The 18109-nt window shown below is 40.2% G+C and overlaps 1 protein-coding gene across 2 annotated transcripts in view; it reads right to left on the bottom strand.

The window, feature by feature from the left end:
* atp2a2a (ATPase sarcoplasmic/endoplasmic reticulum Ca2+ transporting 2a) overlaps positions 1–17888 on the bottom strand; it is a 38068-nt gene extending 20180 nt beyond the window's left edge. Inside the window, exons 1-5 of one of the 2 annotated variants that reach the window (XM_053625562.1) lie at positions 17155–17888; positions 12025–12042; positions 11837–11919; positions 7225–7329; positions 5650–5788 (exon numbers count right to left, since the gene is read on the bottom strand). In XM_053625562.1, the coding sequence (XP_053481537.1) occupies positions 5650–5788; positions 7225–7329; positions 11837–11919; positions 12025–12042; positions 17155–17272 (463 nt within the window). In that variant the 5' untranslated portion in view covers positions 17273–17888. The remainder of the gene's footprint in view (positions 1–5649; positions 5789–7224; positions 7330–11836; positions 11920–12024; positions 12043–17154) is intronic. The other variant, XM_053625563.1, reaches the window with a different exon arrangement.
* Between the last annotated feature and the right edge of the window lie 221 nt (positions 17889–18109).

Raw genomic sequence — 18109 nt, 5'->3', positions numbered from 1 at the left:
CAAAAAAAGGTGTTATCTAAATAAACTGAACTGTGATGTTATCATAGCTCAAATTTACCGCTTTCATTACATCCTTAGAGAAATCCACACCATACCGAAGTGTGCAGCTCAGGATCACATCTATACACGCGATAGGGTCATGTTCTTACCCACCGAAACTAATGGATCTGACTGATTAGAATCAGAAGAACAGAAGAAGACATCCGCTGCTTAGATACTCGTTCTGATGCTTGTAACTAACAGTAAAGTGTGCATTAGGCACCTGTTCCTTTCCTGTCAGCGATCAACGCCCAGAGTGCACTCATTCCAGCGCAGCCATTTGCGGTTCCTTGCTGACAGCGTGAGGGCACAATACACCTGACAGCAGCCCCGGTCCTCTTCACGAGCCTCCTCAGTGGCGGGAGATGATTGCCAGCTCTGGAGCAATCCTGCATGCCGGCCGGCGTGTTTGGAATCTCAGCGCTCTTGAGGACAGTAGGTTGGGCTTGTTGGCCTGCCTGGGACAGGAGGAGGAGCAAGAGGAGGTACCGTCCGAGCGTTTCCTTTTTCGGTCATGTCTCTGGGAGCCAACAATAGGAGCAGAACTCAGTGCTGTTATCAATCACAGGCTACAATGTGCATCCCACCCGGCTTGATGTGAGGGGGATTTCCTCTTATTCTCAACAGCTGTTACTAAAAGGCATGAATCAAACGCTTATAACATTTCCATTACATATCATATTGTGCTGTATGACATATCGCCTTTCGAATCAGTTGGAAAGATGAGAAGACGGAGCGAAAGGTGTAGGATGGGTTATCCTCAGCTGTGGCCATTTTGTGCTTTACAACCACTATACATCATTAAATGAATACACAAGGCTGTATACAGAATCGATTCGATTGTGTGTTAATCACTTTGCGTGTTCATTTCTAACGGCTGATTCTGTGTGTATGAAATAAAACACAACAGGGAGCGCTGCTATAGGAAAAATAATCAGTGATGGAGCTACCGTTACCACCCCAAAGTTGATTACTTGCAAATGCAGCACATCCCGACGTGTTTTAGGAGTCTTATATCAGAGCGCTAATTTGAATTATTACAGAAGAACACATCATATATTTTTTTTTTATCCTTTTAGTTATGTTTAAAGACCTGGAACATCTGTAAAAACAAGTTAGTTCCAAAATCTTGTTCCCATTTCAGAAAATATAATATTACAGCTTTACCTCTGACGGTTTCAAAGTGCTGAGACTGGAGACTCCTTCCAAAAATAAACATCAAAGAAGACGTCACCATAGCAACAATATTAAACACAGCCAGAGAATCCCCTGTGTAACTTGTTCTTAAAACAAATGCATTAATATAAACCTTGCTGCTGGAAATATGGTCAGACCTGCTGTTATAGAAAATTAATCAACACCGTCTGATCAATCAGAATTTAGAGCTCAGTGGTACAGTGGTATAAATATTACTAATCCTTCTAGACATGACAAGAGAGCATGAGGTTTGTGCATAATTTACTACCCAATATGCACCTAGCAGGCTACATGATGACGAGACTTACACGTACACTAAAACACACACGACCCTGTTAGGTGCCGACGGTCAGGACGGATTGTGCTGTTTGTAATTCTGTTCACGGTCAACTCTCTTACAGTTCTACAATCCCTTCCAGACTGCATCCTGAGCGAGCTAGAAGGTGAAAAAAAAAAAAAACGTGAGGTTATGAAATCCTCTCCACATTCGGCCAAGAGCCCCAGGTGAAAGCCTCCCTCCCTCTGAAGTCAATAATACATGTGGGCACAGTTCACTGTCACTGTTCATCGTTATCACTGTGTTTACCAACCTAATTGTCAACGCTGTGCAAGAACGTGTTCAAGACGTGATGGATAAATTGGCACATTTTAAGACCACAGGGGGATGACAATGAAAGAAAATCCAAGAGCCAAACATCTCTCACCAGGTTTCGAATGTGCAGATGCCTGAAAACAAAACTTCACATCGTTGAAGATGATTAAAACCGGCAGTAAAATTAGATCTTCTCTCCAATACTATGGGTGAAAGCAGATTGTATGTCAAGTCTGAACACTGAAACTGATTTCTGCTATTTTTACTCTACTCATGGACATTCTTTTTTTTCTGCAAATTATTTCTGCAAGCACAAAGATAATCTGGCTGTCATCAGGACAAAGCTGACAACGTTCTGACCTGTGGTTATCTGTATCAGTGATTGACATTGCCATTGTATGTTGAGATGGACAATATGGCAAGAATATCATATCACAATATGATATATTTACAAAAAATAAAAGGGGAAATCCAATTATAGCTAGATGTTCCTCTGACTGGCAATGTCGACGGTAGCTTAGACTCTGCCTCAGTAATTAGTGTGTTTATGTTAAGCTCTAGTGTTGATATGAACTGTTACTGAAACATTCATATATAGAATCAAAAGACTTGTTTGTCTTTATTTGAGTTGTACTTATCACTCACTTTATGTGATTTATTAGTTGCTGTTTGGAATTTCTTTTATGAGCATATAACAAGCTTGTGAAGCCAGTTCCATGCTTATAAATTAAGAGAAGTAAGAGTAAGTAACAGATAGAAGCTAGGTTTACATTTCCTGAAGGAAAAACTTGCAAGGGTGTGACAGTGATGGAATAAAGAAGGGAATGAAGCACAGATGAAGAGAGAATTGTCAAAAGTTGAAGAAAGAATAGATAAGGAACAACGACAACATGAAAAACAGTAAGGAAGAAAGAAGAGATAAGATGAGATAGGAAGAACATTAGATGAGAAGAAACGAATAGAAATAAAAAAGAGGGAGATAAGGAAAAAGGAGAATGAAAAAAAGATTTTGAAAAAAAAAAGTGATCGAGGGAGAGAGTGAGTGCGCTTGCGCTGTGTGCGAGTTTTAAAGCGGAACTGCTGATTGGTCGACTGTGAAGCCCACTGTGACATCATCAGTTGGAATTGACACTGTCGCGGTATTTCATTGGGAAAATCTCATGCTGCGTCCCATTTCGTCTACGTATACTATGCACTACAAGCATGTGCTCCTTTTGTGATGAAAAAGGACAAACATTTGAGTGTGTAGCAAAAGAGTACGCAAGTACTGGGACACACTAACACATCGTTTAACGAAAGAAAACGTTGTTGCCTAGTTACTCTTCGTTGCATTTCAGATTGTCCTCATTCATTATTCCTTACTTAATTTATACCATATAATTGAATTTACCATTCCTTTGATTGACTTGTCCACATTTCATTTACGCCTCTCTAAAATACGCATCATCGAGATTACACTCATCCGCTATGTTTGCAGGTTGAATTCGATGAAGCAAACCTTCTCCCTCGTGCAAGGAGTTGTGGAAAATATTAGCTGAAAAAGTGCCCACGGATCCACACTTTTCTATCGGAAAATCGACCGGATATAGTAGACCATCCAGGTACCCTTGGGATACTCATTTAAATATACTACCATTTGGGACAAACTAATTCTAATCTCGGATACTATTTAGGACGGATACCAGGCAAATTGGGACGCAGCATTAAACTTGAAGATTTAATAAATTCTAAATGATGCCTCACACCACCAGGGTTGGATTCCTGCCACTACCCTGTGTGTGCGAAGTTTGCATGTTCTCCCCGTGCTGCGGGGGTTCCTCCGTGTACTCCTCCCCGAGTCCAAAGACATGCATGGTAGGCTGATTCGCATGTCCAAAGTGTCCATAGTGTATGAATGTGTATGTGATTGTGCCCTGCGGTGGACTGGCACCCTGTCCCGGATGTGGGGCAGTGGTGGCTTGGCGGTTAAGGCTCTGGGTTACTGATCGGAAGGTCGGGGGTTCAAGCCCCAGCACTGCCACTGTTGGGCCTTTGAACAAGGGCCTTAACCCTCTCTGCTCCAGGGGCGCTGTATCATGGCTGACCCTGCGCTCTGACCCCAACTTCCTGACATGTTGAGGTATGCGAAGAAAAGAATTTCACTGTGCTGTAATGTAATGTATATGTGATTAATAAAGACTCTATCATGCTCCCGATAGCCCTGGAATAGGCTCCAGTTTCCCCACAACCCTGAAGGATAAGCGGTATAGAAAATGATGGATGGATAAATGATTCCATAATCCTATAATAAGAAATAATAAGACAAAATATGACATAATACAGTGCTCAGCTTGTAAGCACTGTAATAAACAGCACTCTCTATCAGCATTCGTAGGTGCCAAATCCGAATCTTTTCTGTGAGTCAGCTCAATTTGACGCAAGAGTCGAGTCTTTCGGCTACCAAACGACTCACTGTCAGTTTTTTCTCTAGACTGGACACATGACCATTGATCGTTCTTCTTTTCCTCGGTATGACTGATACTGTTTCATGAAATAACATTGCGCTGTATTTATAGAAAATCTATTTCAATATTTCAGCAAGACACTACAAATTGACAAATGCTGTACGAGTTAATGTGTATTGTTCCTGCTACCTCTGTCTGTGCTTCATTAATAGGATTTCATTCCATTTATCCTGATAACTGATTGCCTCTTCACCTAGCAGCAGAGCAGCGGATCATCATTCACACTGCTGAATGTCGTACCAGCACTCTAACAAACAGCTCAGATGTTGAAAAGAGGTTTCCATGGAAGCATTTGGATTCATTTACCCTGCAAGATTAACAGCTTGTGTCCATCTACATTAAAAAATATATATATCTATATACGTGATTCAGTTCTCACTAGATCTTCACTTAAAATGTTCCATATCATTAATAGTCTGTTTGTCTACTTTGGAACATTGTGAGGTTGTTACAGTAATTATCCAGTCACAACTGCAATTATAATTCTGTCACACTCTGGAGACGACGCTGACATTTGTGTGGACCATCCCTCACGTCACACAATGCAATACTCCAGTATGGCAGTGAGGACAGAGGACACGAGGTGATTGGGCCTCCATGAAGAGCTCAACACCTGTCATCTTCACTATTGTCACTGTGATCTATACATAGCACATTCCATGATCTCGACATGCGGATAAAAATAACATTGACCACTACTTTAGAACAAAAGAAGAAGAAGGAAAAAAAAAAAAAAGCACAAAGAGAGTTAAAAATCCTTTACGAGCTCTGCCAACATCCCACACTCGTACTCCAAAATTTCTAAGCCTGGTCTAACAGGTTTGTGAAAAATATACCACACGACACAGTGAATGTAAAAGCTGGCCTGCTTCTACATGCAAAATTCTCTTGCCAAACTTTTCGAAGTGGTAGACTTGAATAAATCAAAGCCTTATTCCTCTTTTCATTCCAGTATGATTGTGAACTCTTCGGAATTTCTGCACATGTGGAGAGGTGCTGACTGAGCAGAGGGCTGTGTGAACGATGTGTGAGCACTGTGTGTGTGTGTGTGTGCATGAGAGAGAGAGAGTATGAGAGGGAGGAAAGATAGGCTGAGAGCTCGTAGGAAGGACAAAAGCTGTGCTAGAGGCATGTAATGTGGAGGTGTGTGTGTGTGTGTGTGTGTGTGTGTGTGTGTATGGCATCTCTCATAGTAGTTAATCAAAGCACAGAGAGGCACACAGCACCCTGCATTCAGAGCCGTCGTTACATAATAAGCTATTTAAGAGCATGTTTAAGGAATTGCATGAGTTTTTCCCTAATAATCAACAGTCTTACCAGCTACCTCCACGATGTCCCCAGGTACGATGTCTTTGGCCTTGATCCTCTGCACGGCCTTCCTGTCCTGTCTGTAGACTTTCCCCATCTCCGGCTCATATTCTTTAAGTGCCTCGATGGCATTTTCAGCGTTACGCTCCTGTCAATTTTTCAAGGAAACAAGACACAGGGGACGCTTACAGGCAGGAAAAAGGCTGTCTGCATTAAACCTGCATAGACACTACGATCTCTGCTTGAGTGATTCGTGCTTATGACTGCGACACCAGATCTTTGTTGGAATTTTTGTGAAAGAAAAGAGCTTTTTTGGCAAGATCCAATTTGAGACGCTTTATTTAGCTTACAGGTTCAGGAGGAAGAATCAGATCTCGATTTATTATAAATACAAATCAGACAGAAAAATCAAGGTGCTCCATTTGTAAGTATGGAGGTTTTCCAACTGTGAGGGAAAAAATTGATATTTCTAGACTAAGTAATTTGTTAAAGGTGAAGTTTTATAATTAAAAAAAGGTTTCTAGATGTATACCAACCATATATTTGTGTGTTTTAAAAAAGGAAAAAACTAAAATTGTTTAAAATATGTGTCTGCTTTATATCAGTACTACTGAAAAAAAGTGGACTAAGTAACCACATAACCAAAGAAACAAATAGACTATGTAAGCACTTGTTAAAGGTGCAGTTTGTAATTTTAAAAAGGTTTCTAGATGTATACACACCACATATTTTTGTATACGCAAATCTGCTTTCAATCAGTGTTCATTGAAAAAAAAAAGAATCTCCTTCATAAAGGACTAAGGAAACACTTGTTAAAGGTGCAGTCTGTAATTTTTAGAAGTGCTTTTGACATATAATAATGACATCTTCAAAGACACTATAAAGCCCCATGAAATCAAAATGGAAGTTTTATGGCTTTTAGTATGAATATGTTAGCCTTAAGGTTATCTATAAGCTAGTGTGCTCCAAAACAATGACAAAATTTGCATTTAGAAGATATATTTGCATTCAAAATGTACAGTCTCTCTCTCTCTCTCTCTCTCTCTCTCTCTCTCTCTCTCTACCATCAATACGGATCAATAATTTTGATGACATCATTCAGCACTTCAGCTTCCCATCAGATTTTCTGTCCAATCAAATGCTCTTTAGAGTCTGAAGTGTCCCACTCCAAACATTATAAAAATCCATGGTTGTGGCTGTGAGGTAAGCTAAACGCTATTGGCTATTTAAAAAGGGGGAGGAGCCACTCGATTTGTCCCGCCATGACTTCCTGTTTCAGTGGAAATTATGTCAATATGTTGAATAATGCTATGCGTTTCAAGACACTTCACAGGGACTTTAACAGTTTTGTGATTTGAAATATTGCCCTGCAAAGGATTGGTCCAATTTCTTCATATAAAGCTGTTTAAAAGCTCTGTTTACATTTTTCTGTCCCTGAAATGAGCTCCAGCCCCAACTGAACACATCACTTTAAAACTCATATCTAGTTTTGAAACAGGGCATGGGGCTCAAAATATTACAAACTGTGTAAGTGTGCAAGAGAGTGCAACTTTAGAAATGAATTAAGTGCCAATATCAACTCACCTGCCACACACCAACAATGGCGTTGGCTATAAGAATAAGCAGGATTACAAAAGGCTCCACGAAGGCTGTTATTGTCTCTTCGCCCTCCTCGAACCAGGCTAAAACCTAGAGAGAAACACAGAGAGATACCGTATTCATACTGGTGTCACATGACTGAAGTTCCTTTTAGACTGTCATTTCAGCAGTCTTTTAATATTTGTACTTGCCACATTGTACATGATGATCTCAGTAAAATCTCGTCTGAAGTGCAGTACACATTATATGATCATGTGTTCTCCGTGTCAGATTATACGATGAATATCCTCTAACGATAGACCCGTGATTAAAGAAAATTCAGTTCAATTCAGTTTTATTTGTGTAGCGCTTTTAACAACGGACACTGTCCCAAAGCAGCTTTACAGAAATATATCAATTCAGGACATACATTTTAAATGTATGAATTTATCCCTAATGAGAGAGCCAGAGGCGACGGTGGCGAGGAAAAACTCCCTGAGACGATGTGAGGAAGAAACCGTAAGAGGAACCAGACTCAAAAGGGAACCCGTCCTCATCTGTGTAACACCAGACAGTGCGATTATAAATAAATAAATCCCTTCTATAAATGTGCTAATACTACATGGTCAAATTTCATTACAGTTTTTACATGAAGTCTGTTTTGTTGAACTTCTCCACTGTTCAATGATGGCGACTTGAGTGCAAAACTATTTGTGGTAATTGTAGTCCTAAGCCATCATAGCATGACTGTTCATATGAATTGAGGTCCAAAGCTATCTTCATGGTTTTTCAGTGGTACCATCCTCAGTAATCTCGGTGATCTTTAGGCTGCACCATGTAGGGCCATCCTCAGCAGCAGCATGTGACTTCCAATTGATGAGAACTCCAACCAGAAGTAGGGCATCAGGATGGATCGGGCGGGTCCGGAGAGCAGAACGGGTCAGGATCACTGGCATCTCAGTGACTACATTCTGCTGATTTCATTAAATAGCATGATTCAGGTTTGTCCAGAAAATGGTGTAAGTACATTAAGCTTGGGGTAATACGGATATTCTTTTCTGTCCATTAACATTTCGTCATGTTACTACTTATCCAGAGAGTTTCACAATCCCACGTTGCTTGAGATGAGTGTTGTAGCAGCGGTCAATCTCTGAGGTCATTCTTTAATAAACTGTCAGCATTTTGTCCCCAGCTGTCTTCGGTGACAATGGCACAAAATCGGATGCTAGTCAGCGTGTCACGTTATATGTTCTAAGACCGCCAATCATACGTCGAAAACCTCGCTGAAGACTATTATTTAAGTATTTAGTGCTGCATTTCCTATGACTACAGTAGAAAGTCTGTAGTGTCGCAACACTGCAGAGATTTGTTTTTCTCTTTCCAACACACCTAATTCAGCCTGTGAAGGGCTTGCTAATTAGCTGATGAGTTTTAATAAGGTGTGTTAAATGAAGAAATGAGGTCAAACGCTAAACTCTGCAGTGCCGTAGCCCTCCAAAAAAAAAAAAAGCTGGAAAGTTGATATAGAATCCATAAAGCTATGAATTCAGGCTCTTGTAGAGACTTGCTACAGCACCACACACACACACACACACACACACATACATATATACCTATATATACATATATATATATAATCCTGTAATCACAATTTACAGCCTGAAATACACTATCTGATGTTATTCATGCGTTTCTGATGCGTGGCCCTGTGCTGTTTACATGTCCATCTTGTTTTTAGATGCTGATATACAGCTCCAGACTAAATACATACAGTTTAGGTTTAGTAATCCACTTGTCTGTTTTAAAGGTGCCAAACATTAAAGCTCAGCATAGCAAGCCTCCAGTACTGATTGCACTCCTGAACTGTACCCGTTTTTCAAAAGCCTTTTTTTTGTTGTTGCTGTTTTATATGCGTAAAGCCACCATCTGCAGTGATTCATCCCTCACTGGAAATGCAAGGCAGCCATCAGAGCATGACCGAGCCGATCGGCTGACAAGTCACACAAAGCAGCATCGAAATTCTGTGCTGCACAGGAGAGTGCCGCTGCTGCAGTCTGGCTTCCTTCACTGTCCTAATATAATATGATCATGTGCACATTCTCTTGTCTTCTGGCTAAATTACAGACAAAACGGCTACACTGAAACTAAAATCTGCTCATGTAAAAATATATATATAATATCAGAATAAAAATTAGATTTATAATATTTGGGTAAATCCTATTTTATGCAGCAAGTGGTTATTTTATCACGATATATACTTAGTATTTAGGACGTGACAGTTTAATTGCTGTAATATTGCTTTTGGGCAATTCGAATATTAGGTCCATTAGGCCAAACATGTAGGATTATATTTATTTATGCCACAGTTCTGTTGAATAATCGATTCTGGTGAGAGGCTGTCGAATAGTTTTCTATAACAGCAGCATTGACAGAAGTTCCAGCTACGAGGTTTATATTAATGCGCGTGTCCGTATATATTATTATACATATGGTAACAACTTACACAGGAACTTGTAAACATTATCATAAACGTTAATAAAACGTGTGGATATGGTCAGGTTTTCTGTGAGAACACGTTTATGGAAGGAGCCTCCAGCACTTTTTGTCAGAAGTTGTTCCATGACGGTTTCTTCCAGGGTAAACTCTCCAGGACGAACGACTTTGGTGCTTTGTTGTTTCTTGAAAACAAGTTGCATTTTTTTTTTGTTTCTTATTACTTTCATAAATAATAATAATAAAAAAGAGAAGCTGGTGAGGGAGTAACTGTTTACAGCTACAGAAACAAACCTACTTTGCTGATTTCCCACAACATTAAACGTATCTATTAACAGATTTAAAAAAAAAAAAAAACGATGTGTCATTCTTTAATCAATATAAAATTGTTCGTTTTAGCAAACTGCTGAGTAAAATAGTCGATTTTGGGGGTGATAACAGTAACTCCGCTTTTGCGTCAGACATCACACCACACACTGTTGATTGTTTTCCTATAACAACATCCCCTAGTGTTTTATTCCTTACTTGGAGCCATTACATCTTTTTGTTCTGGAGCTTTCTACACATGCTACACTATACTAAAATGTAGATTCAAAACATTCTGTATCACATTAACACTTCCTAGTTTGATTACAATTGCATTTAGGTTAAAGTTGACATTATTTATACTTTTTCTTTTGATACCGAGTTTTGGAATCCATTCGATTCAACTGACCAATCAATTAGGGTTATAACTATAATAGCATAATAATAAGTATAATGATTATAATGTCATTGTCTGTAACATAGCCAGGGGTCTATGGATCCCAATTCAAGCATCATGGTCCTTAGTAACCATAGGATATGCAGGAGTAATGTGGATACCTGGCAAAAAAAGAAGTCACAAGCAAAGTTGTGGAACATTGTGGAACAGCAGCCATCATCCACATGACCCACACTCTTGCTGCTTAGTGGTATTGGATAATATTTAATACTGGCCAATGGTTAATACTTCCACCACTGGACAATTAATCCAGCTGCTGGAACACCCAACATCCCACTGAAGGTCAGAAGTTAAATTCGTCCTGCAGCGATACCCTCGGGTCTAATGTGTTCTGGGAGAGCTGTCACACAACCAAGCCCAACACTTGCTATCTCTACTGTACACTGCGTAGTGGGCATCTGGCTCGCATGCCTCTGCCTGCTGTGATGTAGCAAGCGGCCCACGCGACCATTTGGTTCAGAGTTCACTACACCGCACGCGCTCACAGACTTAACGGCTTAACCGAGCAATGACCTCGCTCAGACCACAAGATACACAAGTGCAAATCAATCACCTGATCTGAAGATTTGTCCGAATAAATTCAAATAAAAGAGCATTAGATGGGTCTACCAAAAAAAGGGGGGGGGGGAGAAAGAAATAAAGATACATGGAAGAAAAGAGAAAGGAAGGGAAAAGAACAAAAGACAAAATGGAAAGCAGAACAATACAGAGAATGAAAGTGAAAAAGACAAAAAAAGAAGAATATGAAATGAATGAATAAACAACAAATACAAGGGAAAAAAAGAAAACAGAGAAAGATAGAAACAGTAACAAATGAAAACGAATACAACCAAAAAGAAAGAGAGAGCAACAGCGTCAGTAAGAAATACAGAAAGACAGACAGAACAACAGACATAATAAAAAGGAAATGAAGAAACAAAGACAGACAGAAAGGAACATGGCTTTACACCACTTCCTCCAGGAGCATTTCAGGCTAATGAAAGGAGTGTTAACACGTCAGAGTAAGACAGCAGTGTCCGGCTCACACGCCTTGTCTGGTGGATAGCGACAGACACTCGATCGCAGTGAATGTTGCTCTCACCATTCCTGAGCAGGAGCAGCTTTCTCAGCTGTTTAACCTCCTGATCTGTGAGCAACTCCAGACACGGCGAAGGCATGAGAAACATACAAGCCATCTGCACCTCCACATGCGATCATGACCGCAGGAAAACACACAAAAACACATCGCACACACCCTCCAAGTCTGCTTTAGCAAATACACGATTTTAATTTGAGCTTTTTTTTAATACAGAAATTAGAGACTTTGATATCTGAATGTCTTTAACAAACAGATTCTCACTTATTTTCGATAATTCTACTTACGAATGATATACAAGCTGCAAGCAGGAGAATCCGCACAAGTAAATCCTCAAACTGCTCAACGACCAGCTCCCATAATGACTTTCCTAGGGGACAGGAGAATTCGATAAGCATCCGTTTTAATAAACTGCAAAGCTATTTATTTAACACCATTTTAAATAAATGCGCAAATTAATAAACAAGATAATTACCTATTTCAGCGGGCAATTCTGCACACAGTGAGACGTGAGAAGAGAAGAAAAGAGAAAAGTTCATTACAATATTGCAAATACTTCCAACTAAATACTCACATTAGGCTTAAACAAATAAGGAGTGTTTATTACATTTACTAAGTAAAGAAAAAAAAAAACACAATGGGATCTGCTTTTATAGGAAAATAATCAACAGTTTGTTATGATGATGATGATGATGATGATGATGATTACTAGTGATTATTTTCCAATACCAGTATACCCTGAAATGATTTATTCCTCTTAAGCCACAGCAATTTGTCAACACTAACATCCATCTATGCATTTTTCTATCTATCCATTCAATTTCCATACTGCTTATCCTACACAGGGCTGCAGGGAGCCTGGAGATTATCCCAGGGAATTTGTGGCACAAGTTGGGGGATAAATAGTTGTTCCCTCACCAATCCCCTTCCACAGGGAACAATCGCACACACATTCACACGCTAAGGACAATTTGGAAATTTTGCCAACCAGCCTACAACACGTGTTTGTACTGGGGGAGGAAACCAGAATACCCAGAGGAAACCCCCGAGGCACAGGGAGAACATGCAAACTCCACTGACACAGGATTCAAACCCCAAAACCTGGTGGTGTGAGGCAAACCATTTAACCACTGTGCCCCACCTCAACAGTAACAATTTACATTCATTAATGAAGGGTTCATGGTACTTTTTATCCGTTGTGGAATGTCAGTGAAACGATTTCTTGATTGCACTTACATTACAGCAGCTATAAACACTCGTTCCCTCTCCAATTTCCCATGTATTCCCTCTTTTGAAGTTACAGTATCAAAAACATCCTGGTTGGAGATTCATTCTACTCATACTGTCTCAGTAATGTTATTAATCAGACTTTCTCATTTCTTCAATTGAGAAAGGACACTTCACTGGTTTAAAATAGAACGGTTTTACAACCTTAAACAGAATTAAAACGCAGTCTAAACTATCTGTTATCACACTGGTATTTGAGGAATAATTCCTTAAAATGCAACTGGGGAATTCCTTAAAAACATTTTTTTCCAGGATAGGTCAGGAGGTAAACAAAGTCATTCAACTAGTTTTGATATCATAAAAACGTTCTAAGCCTGAACAGTCCACATTAGCAGTGATAGAAAAAAAGAGTGCAAAGTACCTCATAGAAAGTTATTATTAAAATGGTTACAAATATATTTCTTGATTCTTTAGACACTGTTTCTTGGAATGTTTAGCAGAAAGCAGCATTTCTGGGTCCATGGATACTTTCTTCTCATCCCAATGATGGCTTTTGCACTGTTATCATATCAAATTAGCTGAAGCCAGTCAACACAGCTAACGCATTTACAGCTTGTATAGATTTATATTTAGCCTACCGTGAAATATGGCAGAGTCTCAGTATGAGTCTGAGGACGCCAGAAGGGACAGAGAAAGCAGAACAGCCCAAAGCCGATGGAAATGTGTTGGTTCAGTCTGTTCTGCTATAAATGACAACTCAACTCACAATGACACTTGTTCAAGAAAGCAAAGTGTCTGGATATGAGACAGTGATGATAAATTTCCAGTTCGAGTAAAATCTTACAATCAGTGTTCTCCCTGTGTCCTTGTCGTTACCTCTGGGTTTTCTGGTTTCCTCCTACCTCCAAAAAACAAACAAACATGCCAGTAGGTGGACAGACTAAAATAAATTACCCCTAGGATGTCAATGAGTGTGTGTACGTGTGTGTGCCAATGGTGTCCTGCGATGGACTGGCAACCCATCATGGGTGTATTCCCGCCTCATTCCCAGTGTTCCCAGGATAGGCACTGCATCCAGTGGGACTGAAAGTGACTGAGTGAGTAAGATTCTTAAAGTTATACGGGGACACTTTCTATTTCCATTTTCTATTGTTAAGATTGATCAGGACATAGGACTTGACAGGTAACATGACATGACATGCTGTGTGTTTGTTTTGTTTTATTAAGTTCAAAAGAAGAGAGGCAGGTAAGGGAAATGTTTACAGCTGCTATAATGTAAGTGATAACAGGAGCGAACTTGTTTCAGGCGTGTGACTATAAACAGATCAATACAAAGTATGATATGTTCTAGGTAGTAAGGATAACACCGCTTTTTGCCTTGGGCCGCATCCATTCTTTTTCTTCTTTGTAATTTTGCCATACAGCCCACCCCTGACCATACAACGCTCAAAACAGCATCTGACATGGCTGACTTTCTATTAAAATGACTAATGTAATGCAATTGACATTAACATTGAAAATCATTTAACTTTAAACGTCACTGGTCATTTCAATTTCAAAATTAGCAAGTGTTTTTCTGATTTCAGACATCAAGCCGTGCTTAATATCATCCATCCATCCATTTTCTGTACTGCTAATCCTACACAGGGTCTTGGGGAGCCTGGAGCTTAAATCCCAGGGAACTTGGGGGACACCCTGGACAGGATGGGAAATGCTAATCAACCTACAACGTATGTCTTTGGACTGGAGGAGGAAACCGGAGTACCCAGAGGGAATCCCTAGCAGTCCATGAGGACGAGATGGACTGTAGTATTTAAAGCAGCTGGAGGCCACACCACATACTGACTGTTACTTTTGATATTGACCCCCCCCCCCCCCCCCTTTATTCAGGGACTGTGAAACTTGTTCAGTTTGTCTCAGTTGTTGAATGTTTTTATGTTAATACAAATATTTACACATGTTAAGAGATTTGGGAATAAAAGCAGTTGAATGTGAGAGGACATTTCTGTTTTTTGCTGAGTATATATATAAAACAATTAGATATAAGCTGACATCATTTATCATTGTTTTTTAAGTTACTGAGATGTGGATTAACTCATTCAACACCAGTGACCGGTTAACAGGGAGTACAACGTTGATAATAAGTACGACAACTTCTATAACGGTTCATATCATTTTCAAGCACAGTGAGCGGACCCCATATCTATATGTTATGAGCCAATGGAGGTCCCTGGACGCTGCTTTAATATTCACTGCTGTAAGGGTTTTGAAATTTGAACCTGTGCTGCACAATATTTCTGGATGTGGCTCTATATTGGTGGATTAAAATAGTCAAAACTAGTGTAGTTTCATTTATTTAACCTTTATGTCCTGTTCACATCTTAGCAATGGATGTACAGCTCAATGTTTCTATTGACTTTGTGCAGCTCAGACAGATAATAATATCGGAAATGACCAATGCTGAATACATGTATGTATTTGGGAAACAGTACAGACACACAAAACCAATTGTCTTGTCTGTGGTTAGTCCTAACAGCGATGTGTGTAATCGGGTTTAAGCGCAAAATAAAGCTTTATTTGGAGTAGATTAGTTTTAGATGGGAAGGTATTACTGGAGTATTGTGGGATTTTAGTCCTGTCCAAATCTGAGAAAGAAATCTGTTATATCCTGTGGAATTTTCTTCAGTTTTTTTTTTTTTTTCTTCAGTATAAACACATTCCAGGAAGCAATCTTATCTATCTTCTCCAAAACAAAATCAAGTGACAAGCGAGTTTAAAATGCACAACAATAATGTACATATGTACAGTACATATAATATATAACTATCTATCTATATAACTATCAATCTATCTATCTAGCTATCTATCTATATATATAGATAGATAGATATAGATATAGATATATCTATCTATCTGTCTGTCTATCTATAGTTTAACAGGACTTTTCAGAGAAGCAATGCTTCGGGGTGTTTTAATTAATTGAGTTCCTAGCACAGCTATGGCCTACATACATGTTATGGTAAATGAGACCTTTTAGCTGTACGCATGTTTGCACACATGAATCGAAGCGGGCTTTGCGTAAATGTGCGTTGCGATGACGTCACGGAAAATCTTCGGAAAATCTGTGGTAATTCTGAACAATTGCGAGCTCCCGGGAAAATTGCTGTGTTTCCTTGATTTCGCTTTAATTTCTGTGATCGCAAAATCTTGGCGGGACTGACTAATCAAGGTCAAAACAATCAGCTTGTATTAAAATGTACCTAGTAAGCATGGAATTTTTACTGTGATGAGCATGCCTACATTGTGAAGACACTCCCATTTCGGTCATTTCCAATACAGAGATCCCATACGCATCAATCATAATTACTACAGACGTCCTATGGCAACATGACTTAAGAGCGAGATGTCCAGAAATGTCTCATTCCATCTGAATAGTACTTACGACATTGACAGGATGTTGATTTCCACTAATGGGTCAGATTGAACACAAACTCTGGATTAAAATGGACCAAGGAATACTAAACATGCTATCACTGCTGGCCTTTTAGTCCGAGCTTGTTAAACAGCTCGGGTGAGAAGTCTGCGAGGTGAAAAGTGACGAAAGGATCCAGTGGCCTACGATAAGACGGGCCTTCCTCTGAGCAGAACCGAGACTGTTCAAATACGTGAGTATTTTATATTCGCCTTATCTTACTTTTATATCATTTTGCACTAATGTGTTTTTTGAACGGTAATGTCAACACTATATATGTTTATTATTATTGTATGTTTACTGTGTATGTTTAGCGTCTGGTCTTGGCTTGACGACAGGCATCCAACTAAGAATTTCATTAGACTGTACAGTACTATGCATACGACAATAAAGCTTCGAATTGAAATGAATCGTATACATTGGGTTGTGAGCTGGTCAGGGCTCCGGGAACCGGTTCACGCATAGCCGGGTGGACAGAGCGGCCCAGGGCCTACGAATCCATCCATGGGTATAACAGACGCACCAAAAAGTACATTTGTGGTTTTTTTTTGTTTGTTTTGTTTTTTCATGTTCAATATAATAAATGAGTCAAGCACAAAGTTTCATGTTGAAGAAAAAAAAAAAGTTAAAAATAAAAAATAAAAATACATTTTGAAGGTTAAATGGGACAGGTTAGAATCAAATCAGTGACGTGTTACACATGACGTCACTACGGATCCGTTTGTAAAATACTGTAAAATGACAGAAAAAGGCGGAAAAAAGGGCGTGAGTTATGACGTCACTACATTCACCGGTTTACAGACGGACGACGAGTCGGGGGAAAACACCGTCTCGCTGTGCTGTCAATGCGCAGTGTTTCTGAGATTTAAATGTGTGTGAGGTCGGGGTCTAAAAGCACCTACGTACCGTTTGGACCCCACTTCTCTCTCTGGCGTTTGACCTGGTCCAGCGCCAGCCCCGTGCTCTCGTTCACGTTCAGATAGCTGTAAACTTCCTCCACGCTCTTCATGTGAGCGTTCTCCATGGCTGAGTGTGTGTGTGTGTGTGTGTGTGTGTCAGGACTCAGATCAGGACCAGAAAGAAAATCCTTTCCTCCAGGAGAGAATCAGAAAGCGCCGTGTGTCTCTGCGCGCGCACAGAACATTTAGGTTAGCAGCACGAGCTGAGACGGCAGACAGACGCGGATGAAAGTTGTGCAGCTCAGACGGAGGAGAGATGCGGAGGGTTTCCCGGGAACCTTATCCACGGGTGGGTTAAAAAAAGAAAAAGAAGAAGAAGAAAAAAAAGGTCTTGTGTTTGTTTCCCCGAAGAGGTTGGAGCTGAGAGAGAGAAGGAGAGAGAGAGAGAGAGAGAGAGAGAGAGAGAGACGTCCTCGGTCAGTAGTACATCACATCCACTCAGCCCGAGTGCGCGCGCGCTCTGTCAGGAGACGAGTCTCCGGTGAGTCCTGCTGGTCAAAGGCAACTCGGCGCCGCGTTTACTCTTGTTTTATCGCGTGGGCTTCGCCGCGGACGCCCCTCCTCGCCGCACGCGCCGCACACTCATTGGACAAGGTGGGGCGTTCGGGGAGCTCGTGCGACCAGCCTTCAGTGACTACCACACAGGGGTGCGTCCCAAACCGCAACTTATCATCCTGCCTACCTCACTATGAAGAAACAGGTCCCTAGTGAAGGGGTTTTTTTTTGTTTGTTTGTTTGTTTTGTATATACCAATTGTACAATTTTCAGCCTGATTTTCCTATTCCAGAATATCCTTTGGTCGTGAGTTGAGATTGTCGTACTTTGTAAACCGTATTCAGAGTGGATTAGAGTCACACAGGGCGGTGGGGGAGTGAACTTATTACCTAAGTATCTCTGGGTAT

This window comes from Ictalurus furcatus, chromosome 5 (genome assembly GCF_023375685.1).
Source record: "Ictalurus furcatus strain D&B chromosome 5, Billie_1.0, whole genome shotgun sequence".
NCBI lineage: Eukaryota > Metazoa > Chordata > Actinopteri > Siluriformes > Ictaluridae > Ictalurus > Ictalurus furcatus.
This window is presented reverse-complemented; position numbering and strand designations above follow the sequence as displayed.